Raw genomic sequence first — 20,307 nt, forward strand, 5'->3', positions numbered from 1 at the left:
GCCTAATAGGGTCTGACCACAGTCAGCAGCAAATCATTCACCATTGGTGGTAGCTGAAAATCCCTGAGTGGTATCCCATATGAGCTCCCCAAACAGTTTGATCAGCTACCCAGAATTATTCCTTTCTTATAATTCTAAAGTTCTGTTTCTGGACCACACATGTTCCATTTTTTTCCTTTTAGATATATCTATATCTATCTATCTCTATGTCTATTTTTTCTCCTTCAGAGATCTCTAAGTCTCTTATATACATGTATTTCTGTTGGGACTTTTTAAAACTTTCTTTTAATAAAAAAGTGCATACATCTGCTTTTCTTCATTTGTAAAATGGGTAATAAAATTCTCAGCCTCATTGGAATGAAGGTAAAGGAAATAGGGGAGCTTTTTAAAGTGATGAGTAGAAGAAAGAAAAAAATACAAAATACTCACAATGAAAAACTATTTTATACCCACTAGATTGGCACACATTTCAAAACATCTGATAATATCAAATGTTGGTGATGATATGGAGCAAATGGAACTCATACTCCCTGCTGAAGAGTGTGTAAGATAGACCTACTTTGGAGCACATTTGTCATTGATTGATGTAGAAAGTATTACCCAGCACTTTGCTATCAGCTTTATTCCTATGTGTGTACTCTGGGGGAGCTTCTACACTAGGGCACATGGATTTTTATTATTTTGTTTATAATAGTGACTAACTTTAAATAACTCCTATGTTTCAACGAATACATAAATTGTGACAGATCTGCAAACAGGGATGCTGTCAGAAGGGAAGGAAAATGAGAGAGCGGCAGCTATAGAAATCAATATGGATGAATCCCTGAATTACAATATTCTTAAAAAGCCAAGTCCCAGAAGAAAAATTACCTTTTCTATAAAGCTTGAAAGTAGGCACAGTTGAGCAATGTCTTATTTAGGATACCTAAAAATAAGGGAATGATAAAAAATTTAGAGTAGTGGTTAGCTCAGAGGAGGTCAAGTTAATTAGGAGAACTTCTGCTGTTTTACTGTGAACATTTTTAAGTGAGATTGGATGCATGGATCTTTCTGTCTATCTCTGTATGCATCTGTCTGTCTGTATTTCGGTGAGTGTGTGGAGCATACTGAGAGGAGTGTCCTGGGAGTGTCAATCATTTCGGTTATATTCTGTTTCTTAAAGATTTATTAGAAGATTCAGGGATGTTCATTTAAGTCTTATACTTCATAACTCAAATATTATATTTTCTCTTGTAGATATTAAAATTTCATAATTACATATTAAAATTAAGGTGTTGGAAGAATAAATACTATATAGTAAATAGTCATTGTCTCTGGGTGGTGAAATTATGGGGTACCTTCACTTTTTATATTATGCATTTCTAAATCTTGTATGTCTTTTATAATGAACGTGTTATTTTTTATATTTAGAAGACATTGATGATTATAGAAAGTAAACCCAAATGCAAAATTTTTCTAATGTGTTGCTAATAAAGATGGTGATCTTGAGTTATATGCTATCCTATTAAACTGTAATGTCAGACTTAATACTAAAGATACTTGTTATTAAAAATCATTAGACCCAGTATTTTCTTTTCAGATAAGCATCATTATTTTTCATCAGAAATTTAATGCATCCAAATTTGGGTTAGTATTTTCTATACTGGTATAATGTATTAGCTAAATTTAGGACTAGTGATGACCTTTAAGTGCTCAGAAGACTATTAAAATATGCTATGTTATTACAGATAGAGTAGTATCCACTCGTATGTAATATTACTAAACAGTTCCAAAACCACTTACACTAAGTAAAAGTTTGCAAGTTGTGCAACAAATATCCTCTGTCTGCATGACACTTTCATTTTTAGAATTTTTAAAATAACCTATAACCAAATTTAAATGTGTTACTTTGAAAAGTTAGGGTAAAAGAATATAAACATTGTAATTTTTTAAAGGAACAAAATGTAAGTTCTGTGGCTATTAAACCAGAGTCTCTCTGGTTATTTAAAATGTATATTTAAAAAAATTCATACTATGTAAAGAATGTTAAATGTATTAGAAATTATGAATGATATAATTGATCATGAAACATTAGCTTTCTATGATACCAACTTGACACCTACTTCTTGGGTTGACAATTTAGAAGCTTTTGACATATTCGTCTTTATGGTAGAATAAATATGTGTGAGTGTGTGTACATATATATGTGATTAGTCAAATATAACAGTTGTAGAAAAGGTTTTTCTGACATCTATTTTCCTTATATGACTATACAATTAAAAACAATTGCATGACATTTATTCCCTTTAGAATTTTTTTCTCCAAATGAGTGCTCTAAAAATGTCACTTTGAATTAAAGCAAAATGTTTGGAAGAGATAATTTATTTATGTTCTTGATGTCGATTTCAGTAGCATGCTGAGTTTACTCTGGTTGAATTTTTCCTTTATCCCAAAAGAAACTGCTGAAAATATTTAGATTTTGCATTATAGAAAATGGTGTTAGAATGCATAGAATAAAAGAAAGTGATCCTTTTAATATTCCAAGAAGAGGACTGGATGAGCACTACATGTTTTGTAACTAAACACAGTTCATATTTGGTTCATAAAATCTAAGCGCTGTCTATAGACTTCTCAGCTTAAATGGAGGTGTATGCTTTTTTTCTACAGTATGAACAATTGGCTAGATTTCTAGTTCTTGTAGGATTTATGTGTCCTCAATAAGCTCTCCTTGCTTTATAAACTTACTAAATTCCCTCAAAAGAGATAAACTATGATTAATAATATTTGCTTCCAAATTCCAGCTTTTCTATGTAAAAATTAATAATTGGCTAAAGTAGTTATTTATCGACTTTATAAGTTCAAAACAGACACAAATCCCTAGCCTCTTTATATAGATCTTTGTTCTCCATTTCTCATTTCCACATCTGCTTCACTAGTAAACTCACAAACCCTCCTAAATTTATGTATTCACTGCTGGGCTTGAACAGCTCTAAGTTGTTTATTTTCTAATGACGATGATCAGTGTTCATTAATTCAACCCTTATTTATTGAACACGAGCCACTGTGATGGGCACTGTTCTTGACATTAGAATATAGCGGTAAGTAAAATAGACAGTCCATGTCCTAATGGAGCTTACATTGTGGGGAAACAAATAGCAACTGGGATCAGTAAATAATTGCACATCGAAGTATTAAATTCTGTGAATGGAATATAAAGGGTGCTTTAAAACGGGGGTTTGACTGAAACTGGAGATTCACAAAGACCTCTCTAGCGTTTGAGAAGTGAAGGATAAGTAGCAGTTAGCCAAGCAAAGGGAAGGGTCAGGAAGTTTCTGCACTTGGTCTGGCTGGTATATAGTGACAGAGGTGGGAGAGGCTAGCGTTGATGACATGGTGATTTATAGCCCAGGCGAAGGATTTTCCTTTGTGGCCAGCTAAGGATTTTAATTGGAGTAATAATGTGATCAGTTTGTTTTTTAAAGAATCACTTATTTGGCTGTCACATAGAGAATGATTTACAAGAAGACTAAAGTGGAAGCAAGATGTCCAGATCGGTATCTACAGAGATTTGGGCTAGAAATGATGGCAACTTGGAAGTGAGTGCTGTCATTGGAGAGAAAGTTATTTAAAAATAGAAGACGTGTGTCTGTGTCCCTGGCTTAGAGTGTTGACCTTGTCCAGTAGAAAAAGGACTAATGACTATAGATGGGGTTAGGTTCTAGATATGGCCAGTAAATTAAATATACACAAGCAGCCTTTATATGGATTAAGGAAGTGATGGGAATCTTAATAAGATAATAGTAAGTTAAACTACAGGAGAGGCTTTCATTAAGCAGATGGTGAAAAACAACATAACAATAAACCACAATTTGTTAAATATTGCAGATCATCATAGTGATATGTTTATTGTAACTGTAACTAATGCTTTCCTCCAAGAAGTATGGCAGTAACACTCTACTGTTTTGATTAACCATCTAATAGAATTTTCGTTTAAATCACTTGAAAAGATGAATGATGGACTTTGGGAAAATTCAGTTTTGATTTGAAATCAGAATTCTTTTCTTACTGAATAGTAAGGAAATCCCTGTAATTTGGTAAGAATTCTCCACTTCCTATTCTTTTCCCCTATTCTTTTCATTCTCCCTTGCGGTTATCATGCTTCCACCACTTTTTGGAGTGGGGATTCTTCAGCTTTATATGTGTCGCTACCCATGAATTCATTTGTCAAACTCTGCATTTAACATTTATGGACGTATTTTTCATACTACAAAGTTGACAGAGTTATGCCATCTTGCCGAGGGGAACGTGCTGTATCATTAATGGCTATCACACAGTACTTTATGGTGTCCGAATTGTGTTTGAATGGATTCACTTAAGAAATACCAGTTCAGGGGCGCCTGGGTGGCTCAGTCGTTAGGCGTCTGCCTTTGGCTCAGGTCATGATCCCAGGGTCCTGGGATCGAGCCCCGTGTCAGGCTCCCTGCTTGGCGGGGAGCCTGCTTCTCCCTCTGCCACTCCCCCTGCTTGTGTTCCCTCTCTCGCTGTGACTCTCTCTGTCAAATAAATAAATAAAATCTTTAAAAAAAAAAAAAAAAGAAATACCAGTTCACTTTTTGGATTCTACTAGCTCTCTTAAATAGCCTAAGAAAATTATTAACAGAACAAGTATAGGTATCATGTACTATCTCAATAGGTTGATGACACTTGCATGGACAGTAGTCTTAATAAATTAATTCCACAGTGCCATACAATAGATGCAGATTGTATTTCTCTTTAGCACCTTTCAGCTCTCAGACAGAATGGTTATTGCATATTTGAGTTTTAAAAACTTATTTATCAATCAGCAGCTATTTATATCCCTAGCACTCTGTTAGGCTGCCAGGAAGATAGTGATTCAGGGTCACAGTTTGGCTGATTATTGGTCTTTAAATAATAGTGAAATAATATTATGTTTGCATGTATATCTATTTGATAATTGCATGTGCAACTTTTTCCACTTTGCTTGTTCAGTGAAGAATGGAAACATACGTGAGTTTTAATCAGGGTCCTGACAGTGTTCACCCAAGTAATGGGAGATAATGGGAATCCAAGAATTTGAGAACTTGAAAGTATCTAAGATATAGGTTTAAATCAGTTATTTTATTTATTAGGGAAGTGAGACCCTGAAAAGTAAGTAACCTCCCCAAAGTCACACAGCTAATTACTAACAACTATTCTCTGTTTTCTAGTTTGATTTTAGTGTTTTTATGGCAGAGAAAACTTCTAATAATAAGGAAGGAGCATTTATTGAACTAATGCTTATCATGAGAATTTTTAATAACATGTTTTATTTTCAGATGTTCATAAACCATGTTTACAGTCAAGAAATACTTAATGCTCATATAGCCACCATTTAAATCAAGAAATAGAATGTTTGGCACCCCAAAAGGCCTAGTCCCCCATTCTACCACATCACCACCTCCTTCACTACCTTCTTTCTTAACTCCAGAGGTAACAGTATCCTGACCTTTATTGTAATTCTTTCTTTGTTTTTTATTTATATATATAGATGTACCCCTAAATGTTACAGTTTTGTCTAATTTTTGGACTGTTTAGAAGCCAAACCATACTATGTATGCTCTCTTGTATATTGTCTTTCTTCACTATTATATCTTTAAGACTCATCCATGTTATTGTACATGCCTGTGCTTAGCTCATTTTCATTGCTGTATAAAATCCCGTTATGTGGATATATTACTCTGTGTTCTATTATTGATAGACATTGGGGTTGTTTTCAGCTTTGGAGCTGCTGTGAATGTTCTTGTGCATAGAGCTTGATGCACATATGCAAGAGTTCCTCTCAGTATATACCTAGACATGAACCAGATGGGCATAATTTCAGTTTTACTAGATTGAACCAAATTGTTATAAAGTGATTGTAACTGTTTTACGTCCCCACCAGCAGTGTATGGCTGTTGATCTTTCTAACATTTGGTAATGTCAGTGTTCTAAACTTCTTGCCCATCTGATGAATGTGTAGTAGCTTCTCATTTTGTTTTAATTTTTGTGTTTATTAATGTGGTTGAACACTTTTTTATATGTTTGTTGGCCACTTAGATGTTCTATTTGTTGAATTGTGTATTAACATCTCTTAGCCATTTTTCTTTCAGCTTTTTGACTTTTTTCTTAGTGGTTTCTAGGAGTTCTTTATGAATTCTGGATCTGAGCCATTTGGCAGTTGTATATATTGTGAATATATTGTCTTTTCACTCTTTTTATACTGTGTCTTGGTAAATGGAATTTTAGATTTTAATGTTGAATTTCTCAGTTCTTTTTTTTCATGATTAGTGTTTTTTTGTGTTACAACATTCATTCTTACCTCTCTCATATTCTCTTATGTTATCTTCTAAAAGTTTGTGGTTTTATCTTTTACGTTTGTATTTAATCTACCTGTAATTGATTTTTGTGTTTGGTGTGAGCTATGGGTCTGATTTCATTTTTTTCTCCCATACGGCTGCCTGGATTATTGCACATTTATTGTCCCAACACCACTCACTGAAGATGCCAGAATAAAACTCATTGCATTGGGGTGCCCCCTCTGTCATATATCACCTGTGCACCTATGTGAGAATCGATGTCTAGGCTTTCAGTTCTTTTCCGTTGTTTTATACATCTCTGTGCCGACTCCACACTGTTAATTAGTGTTGCTTTACACTCGGTCTAACTGGTAGAGCAAGTTCTTCTACTGGGTTCTTCCAGAATATCTTGGTACTTTTCCCCTTTGCATTAACATATAATTTCAGAATCAGCTTTACAAAATCACACAAAAAACCTTTTAAGATTTGTATTGAGATTACATTCACTCATAAGTCAAATTTTGAAAATTAGCATCTCTACAGTTTTCCATCCTGTGAACATAGCGTATGTCTCCTTTTAGTTAGTTTGTTGCTGTGTTGCTCAATAAAATACAGACTGTAATTGAGATAGTGGTATATAGATATTTAAAATTCTACATATTTGGTTCAGTTGTACACAAAAAGTCAAATAATTAGTTATAAATATGCCCAGGTCTTAGAAGTTCTGATACTCTGCAAGCCATAATTTCTTACTACTTAGGTATCCTGTTCTTTGTATTGTTCACAGGAACATAGCAACCTGTTGTTAACCTACTTTTTTTAATGTCTGTCTGCACTGTTGTAAAGTCAATTAAACATTACTGATAAGTCACACACATGAAGAGGTATAGGAAGATGAGAAAATATGTAGAAAGCATTAGGTAGATAAAATAATCATGCAAGTTCATGCAAGAAATGAAAATTTTTTCTTTTAAAAGTGATTTTCAAGAATGCTTACAAATTATTGGTCTATCTTTTGTTTATATAGTATTGTGTGGGAATGTTTTAAAGCTCTAAAGATATGGATACAAGATCTAATTATTTTGCTGATGATGGCACTTTTTAATGATGCTCAGATCACATACTTCAAAGGTGAAAGAGTAAAAACCTAGTATTTTCCTTGTCTATAAATAATAAATTGAGTGAAAATATTTCTTTCTTTCTTTTTTTTTTTTTTACAGGCTTCTAACTAGGAATATTTTATTTACCTGGCAAAGTGGCTTGTACTTTTCTGGTATTCAGTAAAACCTCTTTCTTTTTCTTCTTCTTTCTTCTGTTTCTAAGACTACTTTTTCTCTACCTATTGTAAAAGTTGACTTCTGGCTCCGGCCTAAATTCCATCTCATTCCACACCCTTGGCCAGGCTGTTCATCTGGCTGTATAGCAGTAAATCGGAGAACTTCACACCTGTTCATTAGATTGTGAAGAAAGCATTGTGAATCACCACCACCACTCTCCAGATTCACATCAGCAGCCTCAGTGCAACTACCCTCCTCACCCTCTTGGCCTGTAGGGACTGCTTACTGTAGGGTGCACGTTGCTAAACACTTCATAGAGACTAGCTCCTTAAAGCACAGTCATCCCCTGAAGTTGTTAATGTTTTAGGCTCTGAGAGTTCAAGAAACTTTTTGGAGGTCATACAGCTATTATGTAGATTTAAATTTAGGTGTGTCTAACTCCCCATCTCATGCTTTTAGTTGTGCCTTCGGCCTCCCAATTCATACACACTATTTTAATTCAAAGTTACAGAAGAAGCAAATGTTTTTAATCAATAAAATGCACAATTTAACTCAGTAAATTTTAAAATAAAAGTCTTAGGTGGCAAACAAACTTATGAAGTAATAGTATAATATGTGCTTTATTTCACACCTAGGCTAATTTATGATTCATTTTTCTATAGCCATTTACCAAGCTGTGGTGACGGCTTTTGAAACAGATAGAACTGCTAATTGTTAAATGAAGTTTATCTTTGGTGAAAAATGTTTGACTAGCAAGGCATTCTAAAATTGATTATTATTTAGGTAAGACTAGTTCATTCGTCAGTTTCTCATTTCCTGAATAAGTTTCTGATTTAAGTTTCTTGATAAAGGATAGAAACTGATAGAAACCTAATATGAAAGAATGCATATCTGTAAGCGTATTTAAGTTGGACATTTTGAGTTTTAGTGGATATTACAAAAGTTAGTTTCTGTAGCACTTGTTCAACAGAGACTTGTCTTTAGTAACTGCTGTTGGAAAAAATAGGAATCGGGACAGCAGAAAGTAATGCAAAGACTTGTAATCTATAGTGATTTTCTTTTTTGGCATTGTTGCATGGCATAAAGTTTTGTTAATTTACCAAAATCACTTTAAGGTTATTATCGCCAATAATCTTAAGGAATTTTTGTTTTCATGCCTCCATTAATTCTATTTTTAAAAGAGGAGGCTTAGAAATTCAAATAAAATTTTGTTTTATTTAATTATGAGAGATTATTATATTTCAGTATTACTTTAAACTTTAGGATAATTCTGTGAATTCAAAAATTTTTGAAAAATAGTCACACCTAAGAACAAGGAGATCTAAAGATTACTTCCAATTCTGTGATCCCATGAATCTTTGTGTTTGTACTTTGCTTCTGGATATATTTCCATACTCACAGTTCTCAGTGACTTCAGATATGGCTAAATTGGGAGGTTAGTGAAAGACAGTGGTAGATTAAATATTTTTATTAACAAGATAAACCAGTGATCAAGATATTTGGCTAAATATTTCACTCTGAATTTAATTTTATATCATTTAGAGTTGCTTAAAATTGAAATTTGTAAGTGCTTAGTTTTTAGGCTTATCAATTGCGTATTTGTATTTTTTTAGAAAGCTTTTGTATTTTGAAGCATTAACACATAACTTTATTTCTCATTTTGATGTATAACAAAGTGCTAAATTTTAAACCAAATCTATTCTACAAGTGTGGTTTTTTTGTTTTGAAAATTTTGGAAATAGGTTTTCCCATAGAAGTTCTGTTGTGAAATGACGTTTCTCAGGCCAACTCAGAAAAAAAAAAAACTTGAACAATCAAGTATTTAGGAAGTAGCACTAATATTACCATTTTATCTATAGCTAATGCCCATTTCAATTTTATTTTCATCAAATTTTCTGAGTTTTAACATTAGTCCTGGAATTTGATGAGCACTGGGTGTTATACGCGACTGATGAATTATTGAACACTACATCTGAAACTAATGATGTACTATATATTGGCTAATTGAATTTAAATTAAAACAAAGAAAGAAAGAATTTTGCAGGCTTCAGAGTGTGGCAGGGTTGGAGCAAGGCATGGATGCTGTTATTTATGAGTAACTTTCATACTTGTGTAGGAGAAGACCCTTTCTTTTTTTTTTTTTTTTTAAAGATTTTATTTATTTATTTGAGAGAGAGAATGAGATAGAGAGAGCATGAGAGGGTCAGAGGGAGAAGCAGACTCCCTACCGAGCAGGGAGCCTGATGTGGGACTCGATCCCGGGACTCCAGGATCATGACCTGAGCCGAAGGCAGTCGCTTAACCAACTGAGCCACCCAGGCGCCCGAAGACCCTTTCTTTTATATCATTATTTTAAAACCCTGTTCAGAAGAACCCTGAAATTCTTGAGGGGTGCCTCAGTTTTGCTTTCCACAAGAATAGCTTTGTTTTTATTTGTTTCATGTGTTGAGGTTTGCCTAACCTTTAATTATTAGCTTGGTGATAGAGTTCCGCTCTTTGAATAAGACTTTATAGATTCGTGTGTCTGCTTTTCCATACCTGATTTTAGAACCTTGAGTTAGTTACTTCACCCTCTGAGCTTTCGTTTTGTCCTCAGTACAATGGAGATCATAACAGTACTTACTTCATAGGGTCCCTGTGAGTATTAAAAGTGACAATACGTGTGCATTATCTGGAAGGACATTTAGTGTCCAGTAAGTGCATGAAAGTTTGAACATAAGTGGCTAAGTCTGTGTTAGAACTGGCAACTGTCTGATGCCAAAGTTAGACTCTTACCACTATTAAGTCATACTGTTGAATTAAACTGAGGGAATGAAAGGAATGAAGGGGATTGAAAGATTGAGGCGAGGAGAAAAGATTTAGTGCCTCTCTTTCAGAGGTTCGCTCGCAGGCTCAGATGATGAATCTTGCTTCTGGAAGGTCATAGAAGAAAGGCTGCTGAAGAAAGGAGGGTTTTTATGTGTGTCTTCCAGTGGTGAAGACTTCAGGATGCTACTGAAAGGGAGTTTATTTCAGCCTATTCTAGACTAGAGTTGTTTCAGGAAACAACTGTAAAGTAGATTGCTTTTCCTAGAAACCTGTAACAAGGAGGCTGATCAAGTGATTAGAAGGTCTTGTGATTCTTAATAATTGAGAAGCACAATAGTTTTATATAGTAACGAAACTTGGCTTAAAATAGCCCGAGTACAGATAACAAGTAATTGCAATCAAATTATAAAAATAAAACATTTGTGGGACCTGGAGGTATGTATAAAAATTTTAATTTTGAGGTCTTTTTTTAGTTTATTTTGTTTGACAAAAGAATTAACTAATTTATATTACAGTAAATTATTTAAAAATGCTTATGTTATATTATGCAGACAAGCCATGGCATATTCTTGCCTTGAATATTTACTTATTTTGTGGCCCTAAATGCCATTACTAAACCACTGTACGTACATGCTATGTCACCCAGATTTTTAATGGCATGTCACTTGTGACAAAAACAGCTAAAGAGGGGCGCCTGAGTGGCTCAGTTGGTTAAGCGACTGCCTTCGGCTCAGGTCATGATCCTGGAGTCCTGGGATCGAGTCCCGCATCAGGCTCCCTGCTCGGCGGGGAGTCTGCTTCTCCCTCTGACTCTCCCCTCTCTCATGCTCTCTCTCTCTCTCAAATAAATAAAATCTTTAAAAAAAAAAAAAAAAAAAACAGCTAAAGATATGCTAGGAAGGAGACATTTGAAAAAGCCCCTTTTAAAGGCATCTAACAGCGATCATCATCATCAGACTATTACCTGGTGTTCTTGTATGTTAAAGATATATTTAAGATTTAATGGAAGAGAAGAAAGGAAGGCCTTATAACAAAAGAGTTTCCAGGAATTCAAATTTTAGCCAATTCAGAGAATCATTGGAATCTGATGCTAAATCTAGAAATAAGACCTGGAAGAGTTGGCTGTTTCTAAAATGGGAGTTATATTATAGGCTCACAATTCATACCAGTAGAATTCTAAACCAACCACTGATTTTCCTGTTCCTAAAGAAGTTACATCAAGAGCAGTCAAACAAACCCAAAGAGAACCAGCTTCCAAAGAGATCAAAATTACTGAAGCATTCTTTGAGTCATCATGACTTCTAATATTTGGAAATTAAGTTTCTATATAATAATTATATGTCCATATTATAACAGTTACATGATATTTTAATTATGTTATGATATATAATTATAGTTAATACTATATATTATATATAATCTTAGGATTGATTGCTAAAAGGTTTTAACACCATCAGGTCCATCTTTATGATTTTTATAGGTGAGAAGGAACTGAGAAATGAAAGGACTTGATTGAGATTAATTGATTAGCTATTGTCAGGTTTGATATAATAACCCTGGTCTTTCAATAGAGCCTCATACTTTAGTCAGATATTAATTTTTTCTTTTATTAGAATGGTTATTTTTGCCTTGGATTTTCCTGAACTTTTAAGACAAGGCACTTTCTGACGAATTATTGATTATGATGCTTGTGGCTTCTCAAGAAGATGGATCAACAGGATTTCTTTTTGTTCTTGCTCATTTACTCACTGAATCAGGAGTGATGAAGGTGATACAGCACAAAAACATAATAGAAGATCGCATTAACATGCTCTAATAACATGTATGTTGATAATATGACAGGTCTTAGTTATTTACGCCTTTAGTATATCTGGTTACTGGATAAATCCTGGAGAGATGATTTGTGAAGGACATTCTGAAGTCTTCTAACATTTGGTAAATTTCAAAGTTTTGAGATTTCATACAGCCTTGTGGGCCACAGTAAGAAGTAAAACTCCTCACTGAAGTATCAAACTTTTTTTATTTTTTAAATATTATTTTATTTTGTCTTTTTAAAAACTTCTTGTTTAAAAATCAAATTTGTTCCGGGGAGCCTGGGTGGCACCATCGGTTAAGCCTCTGACTCTTGTTTTCAGCTCATATCGTGATCTCAGTATTGTGAGATCGGGCCCTGAGTTTTAGTTGTAATCAGATATTTATTATCAATTCCTCCAGTGATGGACGTGAGTGCTGAAAGCAGTAGCTTGTTGTACTCTGTTTTCTAGTTGACCTGATGCCATATCAAAGCTGTTAGTAATTACAGTTAATCAACATTATGAATTATTCTTACAGTTATGTAATTGTAGGCTTTCTTTTTATCATTACACGTTTCTGAACCATTTTCCTCCATCTCTTTCCCTCCCTGCAACTATTTTCCGTCTTTTACATTGGTAGAAATGCAGAATAATTTTAATATGATTATTTCTAAAACATTATTAAATATGCTTTAAAGGATGTTTTCCAAACTAAATACATTCTGTAGTAAATCTTTTATGATGCCTGCTTTGCTTTTCTCCCTTCCTCTGTCTCTCATCCTCCCCCTCTCCCCCCCCTTCCTCTTTCTGAGGATAGCAAGGATACAAGTTGTAGGGAATTCTTTAAACAAAATGCATTCAGAGTAGAAGAACCATATTTCTCATCATGGGGGGACTGCATAAGAAACAAAGGAAGAGGGGCACCTGGGTGGCTCAGTAGGTTAAGTGTCTGCCTTCGGCTCAGGTCATGATCCCAGGGTCCTGGGATCAAGTCCCACATCGGGCTCCCTGCTCAGTGGGGAACCTGCTTCTCCTTCTGCCTGCCGCTTCCCCTGCTTGTGTTCTCTCTCTCTCTCTCTGACAAATAAATAAATAAAATCTTAAAAAAAAAAGAAAAGAAAGGAAGAAGGGGACTGAGGGACAAGGTTCCATGGATGGGAGAGTTTTAATGCTTTAAAGGGATGAGAGACTCATGGAACTTCAGGGATACTAGAAAATGAGAGGGAACACCTGATTTTATTAAGTTGCTATGTGTTAAGACTTAGACACCACTACTTCATTCCACTTGCTTACATATTTATGAGTAAAAACTGAAATTCTCATCTACCCACACATTTTTAAATGTGATACTATAAAGACTGTGGACTAGGAATATGGCTTTATGAGTGTAAGATTACTTGAGTTTCATTTAATTAAAATAGGAATCAAAAGGCCAGAATGTTGACATTTGATTTTCTTTTGTCTTTCTCATGTCCAACTCGGTGCCATTTAGCAGGTCTCAATCACTTGCCCCCAAGCAGACATACACCTGTCAGTTTATATTAAGAAATGATGGAAGACTAAACCATTAAAAAACAAACAAACAAGAAAACCAACTGTCAATTCTCCAAAGTGATTAAATTCTTTTCACTTCCACTGCAGTGTCTGAGGGTTTCCTTTGCTCCATATTCTCTCCATTTGGTGGTGGTAGTCTTTTTGATTTTAACTGTTCTAGGGAGTGTGAAATGTTATCTCATTGTGATTTTAATTTGCATTCAGTCATGTTAAGCACTCTTATATGTGCCTATTTGCCTTTCTTATATTTTCTTTTGTGAGGTGTCTTTTCATGCTTGTGCCCGCTGGGAAGGGGTTATTAGTCTTTTTACTTATGATGTGTAGGAATTTGCATGTATTCTGCATATATTTTCAATGTCAGATATATGTATAACTGTCGTCTTTGACTAACAGTAACAATAACCGAAGGATATTATGTATGGAAGATATTGACACATTTAATACATTTTTTTTAAGATTTATTTATTTTAGAGAGAGAGAGAGAGAGAGACAGTGTGAGTGGGGTGGGAGGGAGGGGCAGAAGGAGGGGGAGAGAGAGAATCTCAAGCAGACACCCTGCTGAGCGTGGAGCCCGACCTGGGGCTCAATCTCATGATCCTGAGATCATGACCTGAGCCGAAATCAAGAGCTGGACGCTTACCCGACTGAGCCATTGAGCATGCCCCAGTACATTTAATACTTCTAAACTGGCAATTTTGGAAGGGAATTAGCAGTTAAAACACAGACTTTATAACTTTAAATTTAAAACAAAAATTACATCCTGTTATTCCGTTTCAGGTGCAGTTAAAAACGAGCATTTCTAGCCAGTATGTAATTCGGACGCAACCAACTAATAGGTGCCTTTCTACACTGGAATGTGCAGCTGCAGCTCTTTCCATTTTGGAGAAAAATAATTACATACAAGAGGTATGTCTTTGGAAGGTTATATAGTTTTTGAAAGTAAGCAGTTTGGTTAGATTTTATCTAGAAAATTTAGAAATGCATAGCTTGTAAAATTTGCAGCTCAGGTGTCAAATTGAATGTATCTGTGATAGAAATTTGTGTGTGTTTATAACCTTCTTTCCCCCTCTGGTATTTTTCTGTGTTAGTTTAGCATCCAGATTGCATTATTTAAATATTCATTCTAAGCTGTGCAAACAGCATTTGTAATAAGCTAAATTGCTTTTAAGTAGCACGACATTAAATACAGGGTTTTTTGGTTAGATTTTTCTTTTATTATTTTGTATTTCTCTTTTAGTATTTTGTGTTTTCTTGTACACAGCTTTTTTCTTTTTAATTAAAAGAATATTTTACAACAACTTTTTTTTTTTTTTTTTTTTTTTGCATTGGTGGTTTTATTTGAGAAGGTGTATATCAACTTTCTGTTTATCTTAGTCACCACTTGGTTTGGAGTATAAAAATAATTTTTTGAGGAAAAAACGCCTGCAGAATATGAAAAGGTTATAACCTGCAATCATCATTTTATTTAATTTCCATGAAAGCCTGGTGATTTCATATATAATTAATAATCATCAGTAAAGAATAGTGTTCATTGAGCTCACAAACATCTCAGTCTTTTGGAACATGTAGGAAACTTTGCACTTAAGGCAAAAGAAAAAAGAACAGCAAAATAAGACTTAAATTGTTAAGAGTTTTTTAATCACTGAAGATTTTTGATAAATAAAACTCAAGAAGAAAAGTCAGAGGATAATGAGCGTAACCAAGTGGGGTTTTATAACTCCTCTTTCTGACACACATACACACACATACACAGTACTCATTCCTGCCTTCTTTCTGTCTCTCATTATATGCTGTGGGTATTATGATAAGAGGATGCCGTAGCCATGAAGGAAATTTCAGTAATGGACAAAAGCTCAGGTCAGAGTAACTGGATTGGTTACCAAGAAAAAGAACCAAAGACGTCCAGAGCAGGGAGAGTTAAAGAATGCCAGAAGCAAGCCTTGAATTGCCTTTACCCTCTCCCCCTACCCTAAGCTATGGGAAATGTCAGAGTTGGAGGCTTTTCTTCTTTTGAAAGAAGTAGGCTTTCATGAGTAGGCTTTTTTGTGTGTGTATCTGTGTAAGTAAACTTCGTTTTGGGTCTAGGCAATTTCTCTTTCTCTGTTCTCTCTCCTTTGAGAAAGAAAAAAATTTCTTGAGGGACCATCCATCTTTCTCCCAAATGACCAGAGAGTGTTTTCTGACTTTTCTCCCTCTGCTCTAACCTTATCATCTGTTACAATGTATCTAGCTATCAACATAGCACTTTATATACCCCTGTACTTGTTTTTCTATTTTGTTTATATGTTCTTGGGCAAAAGTAATATACGCTTTTTAGGCATCTTAAAAGAAAGATGAAACTGAGCGCTATTATTTAAACTTGCTTTCTGTACAGTCTCTGTATTTTCCTTTTTGTTGATTTAAAACTCAATGATCAGCTGACATCAGACCAAGGACCCATTAAAAGCTCAAATCTTGAGGGAAAAATATAATATTCTTTGGCTGTGGATTTGAAACTTTATTTCCTTTCCTTCTTTGGGGTTCTGAAAAGAATCGTCTATGGACCTAATCTCTTATTTCTACATTGGAATAGGATCTTTACTTCAATTCTGAACAGAAGCTTTAACGTTGGTAGTGGTGGTGATTTAATAATGTCGTTGTAATACAATAGGGCTAGGGGTTTTGATCATTTTTGTACTACTGCTTCCAATCCTACTGCTCCTTCCTTCCAGTTTCATAAGATACGTGATTCTGGTATTAGTTAATGTACCATTCCAGCAGGAAGCTTATCGTATGCTCTGAGAAAATATCCAACAACAGGCAAAGTTCAAGATACAGAATGGCAACAGGATCCATCCTGTCTTCAGCTTTTGTTATTGTTGTCTGTGGGTCAAATGGCACACGAAATCCCAAAGTAATAGTGAGGTCCTACAGTTCTCTTTCTGTTTGCTTTGATCACCAGGAGTAGTCATACTTCAGTGGCCAGGAGACGAAGAAGTGTGTTTGACAATGTGTGATTTGGGAGGTGCTGATAAGATTCTTGGCTGGAGCATGAGCAGAAGAAATGCATAATGGAACATCCCAAGTTGCTTATTATTATAGCTGGCAGAAAAAAGTTAGCTTTCTCAGTGGGGGAATCCCAAGTCCAGCCTGTTCGAATCTAGCTACAATTTAAAAAAATATATCAGTTCATTCCCTTGAGAAATACAATTACCGTCTGTTCTGAATGTAGGTGTTTTCTCTCTTTCCTGAGGAGGAAAGCTATGACATACATGTTTCCCCCAGTAGCCCTTTATTAGGGGCCTCCTAATGAAACGGTAAGGCAATGGGGCAGAGTAGTAATTTTTCATCTGGCTTTATTCTATCCTGGTAGGTAGGGCTCCTCAAAATAAAGAACTTGGCATGGAATAGCCTTCTTAGTCTGCTGATTCATTCTTGTCCTTTATGAAAAAAGCTAAAAGCTAGCAGCTTTTCAAACACTCACAGTAGCTCAGGGTGAGCTTTGAAGCAGGTTTGAATTAAACCCTGTCACTTATCATCATCACTTTTTGCCCGTGAGCAATTCATATAATCTCCTTGTGCATGTTTACTTATCTATAATGTACCAAAAATAGTTACCTCTTAGTACTATTGTGGGAATTGGGTGGAATAATGTGTGTTAATTGCCTGACACCAGGAACTCAAGGAGAATTAATCCCCTTGTTCTTCCTTGTCTCCCCAATTCTTGCCAATAAATTGACAACAATTTTGAACTGAAGATTGGTGATTTTCATTCAGCTATTGTAATATTTACCAGGGCTTTTCACACCTTGGAAGTCTTGAGCTTAGGGATCTTTTTTGTAATAGAACCTTTCCTACTTAGGAGGTTTATCTTATGAGCCTGTATAGGTAGATGGGGTAAAGCTTTGTGCACGGCCCAAGTGCCTTAGTTCTCTGCTCGCAACAGTAGCTGGTCAGTAAGGGTCCCTTGAGAACTGTCACTTTATACCTGCAGACAAAGGATCTACAAAACACTGATTCCCCCCCCAAATAAACTTTTAGAAATGAACTTATTTTGAAGGTGGAAGATTTTGGATTTTCATTGTTCCTCTGAACCAGTCTGTTTCTCCTGTAGCTTCACATTGCCTCAAATATGATGATGTTAGTTTATACAGAAGCATTGTCATTTATTATCACGTGGTGCGCTTATTGCCTTAGTGTAACCTAATAATGACCCTTTAAGGCTGACATTATTTCCCTCAGAAAATGGCAAGAAGTTATATGACTTACCTGGGAACATGTAGCTAGTAATGATCACACCAGTCAAGATAGGCTAGCTGCGGCTGCGAAATCAGAATGGCGTAGCGCGGCAGAGGTTTATGTGCCTGTCACACTGGCTGCTGTGGGATCGCCGGGGCTGGGCTGGCGTGGGGTGGGCCTGGGTTGTGCTTGCTGCAGTCACTTAGGGGCCCAGACTGGTGGAGGCACCATCTAGATATGTCATTCTCCCTCCATCAAGGAAGGCATAAAGGGACGTGGTGAATCATACATTCCTTTAAAGCTTCTGTCCAGAGGTGACACACAGTATTCATGCTCACATTTCATTAACCAAAGCAAGTGATATGGCCGACCTAATCTCAAAGATGGAGGACTGGCGTACTTGGAACAGCCCTACTGAGTACCACAGAGATGGGGTGGGGATCTAATCTAGATCTGTCTCCGCAACTCACTCTCTTAATTACCTCAGGAAACTGATAGAATCTTATTTTCAGGAGGTAAACATTGGAGGCCCTTACCAATAGGAATATTAGTATTCTGTCCATCAAGAATCTAATAAATGTCATACATAGCAACGGAAACTTCCATTGTCTCAGTCTATATGTAGTCCTAGGTATGTTTTCTAGGGATGATGTTTCAGGATCCAGTCAGTCTGTGTTGACTCTGTAAAGAAATACATAGTTATTTCCACATTCCCTCTCTTATTTGAAGAAGTTAAAAGAAATCATGATAGCATATATAAGGGGCTTTCTACAATAATGGTGTGCAGAGTTTTTCCGAGAAGTTTGTCTCTTTCCCATTGGTGTGTGTCAGGGATTACGTTTGGTGGCATATAACAGAGCGGTCACTGCTGGCTGAACAGGGTATATACTGGCTTTTTCTCCTGGGTGTAAGAAATGCTGAGGTGAGCAGCCCAGGGCTAGGGGTCTCTTCTGTCTTTCTGTCCATCATCAGATGTATTTGACTTTAATCTTCATGTTGATTGCATTGTAGTCACATGATGGTTGTCCCACCTCTAACAGTCCTATTCCAGGCAAGAAGAAAGTGCAGAAGCCTCTGCCTCCTGAGTCCGTCCCATTGTAAAGAGTATCTCTGGAAGCCCCCACAAGAGCCTCCACATATATATCATTATATGGACCATGTCGGTAGCCAGGTAACAATCCTAGCTGGAGACACTGCCACCTTGAATAACATTTTGGATTTTTTTTTAATAAGGAAGAAAAGAATAAATACGGAGAAGGAAATGCTGGTGACAGTGTCTAAGAGTTTGGTGTCAAACTAGAGCTTATGTTAAGCTCTGCTGACACTCATGTTGTGTATGAGGGAGAATACATTTTCACATAGACGTTGTGAAATTTTGGTAGTTAAATCTGTCAGTTTTTTCCTTTGTTCCTTTTATTTCTAAAAAACAGTTTGCTTACTCAAGTTGGCGATTGTTATTTGAGAGATTTAGATCAGGGGTCTCAGGCCCAAGGAAAGAATCTGACTCAAAATATGTTTTAAACATGTGACAGAGTGGGAATTTTTTTTTTTAATTTTTGAACTTGAAAAACTTCAGGTCGGGCATGTGCTCTAGTTGTGTTTTAACCTCCACTGTTCTTTGTTATCATATGGGTCTACCCACTGTACATGTTTATGTTATATGACTGGCCCTGTCAGTATTTGGATTTAGACAGGTACGTATATAGTTAGAATTATTTCAAATGCACCAAAACCGGGATATCTAACTTGTATGTGGTCCCTGGACCAATGTGAGAGAATTAGTAAACCGCTTACCCATTGCCACCATCATCTGATTGTTCTCAGGCAGCAGGAAACGTGCATCGTTCTGTGATTGAAACTGAATTAAGGGCACCTAGGTGGCTCAGTCGGTTGATTTTGGCTCAGGTCATGATCTCAGGGTCATGGGATCGAGCCCCACGTCGGGCTCCCTGCTCATTGGGGAGTCTGCTTCTCCCTCTCTCTCTGTTCCTCCCCCACTTGTGCTCTCCTCTTTCTCTCTCTCAAATAAATAAATAAAATCTTAAAAGAAACTGAATTAACTAATTTGTATCTAAAGGTCTCTTTTACTCTGTTACACATTAAATTATTATAATGCCACAGTTTTTTGAGGTGTTTGAATATGTTAATGTGTAAAACTAAATTTGGACTTTATCATCTCTATGGAAAATTAGCTACTTGTGTCTTTTTACTGGAATTCCTTAGCAATTACACATTCATGTAAGGTATGAATTAAAAGAAATTTATATTTAGAAATCATCACATATTTAGTAGAGTGTCTATTACTTTTCATAGTTAAAAGCCAATAATAGTAAAAAGAAACAT

At 35.6% G+C, this 20,307-nt stretch overlaps 1 protein-coding gene across 1 annotated transcript in view; it reads left to right on the forward strand.

Moving 5' to 3' along the window:
- Positions 1 to 20,307, forward strand: part of DTWD2 (DTW motif tRNA-uridine aminocarboxypropyltransferase 2) — a 103,333-nt gene that overhangs the window by 75,605 nt on the left and 7,421 nt on the right. Inside the window, exon 5 of the mRNA XM_078067599.1 lies at positions 14,524 to 14,652. Within this exon, the coding sequence (XP_077923725.1) occupies positions 14,524 to 14,652 (129 nt within the window). The remainder of the gene's footprint in view (positions 1 to 14,523; positions 14,653 to 20,307) is intronic.

This window comes from Halichoerus grypus, chromosome 2 (genome assembly GCF_964656455.1).
Source record: "Halichoerus grypus chromosome 2, mHalGry1.hap1.1, whole genome shotgun sequence".
Classification (NCBI taxonomy): domain Eukaryota; kingdom Metazoa; phylum Chordata; class Mammalia; order Carnivora; family Phocidae; genus Halichoerus; species Halichoerus grypus.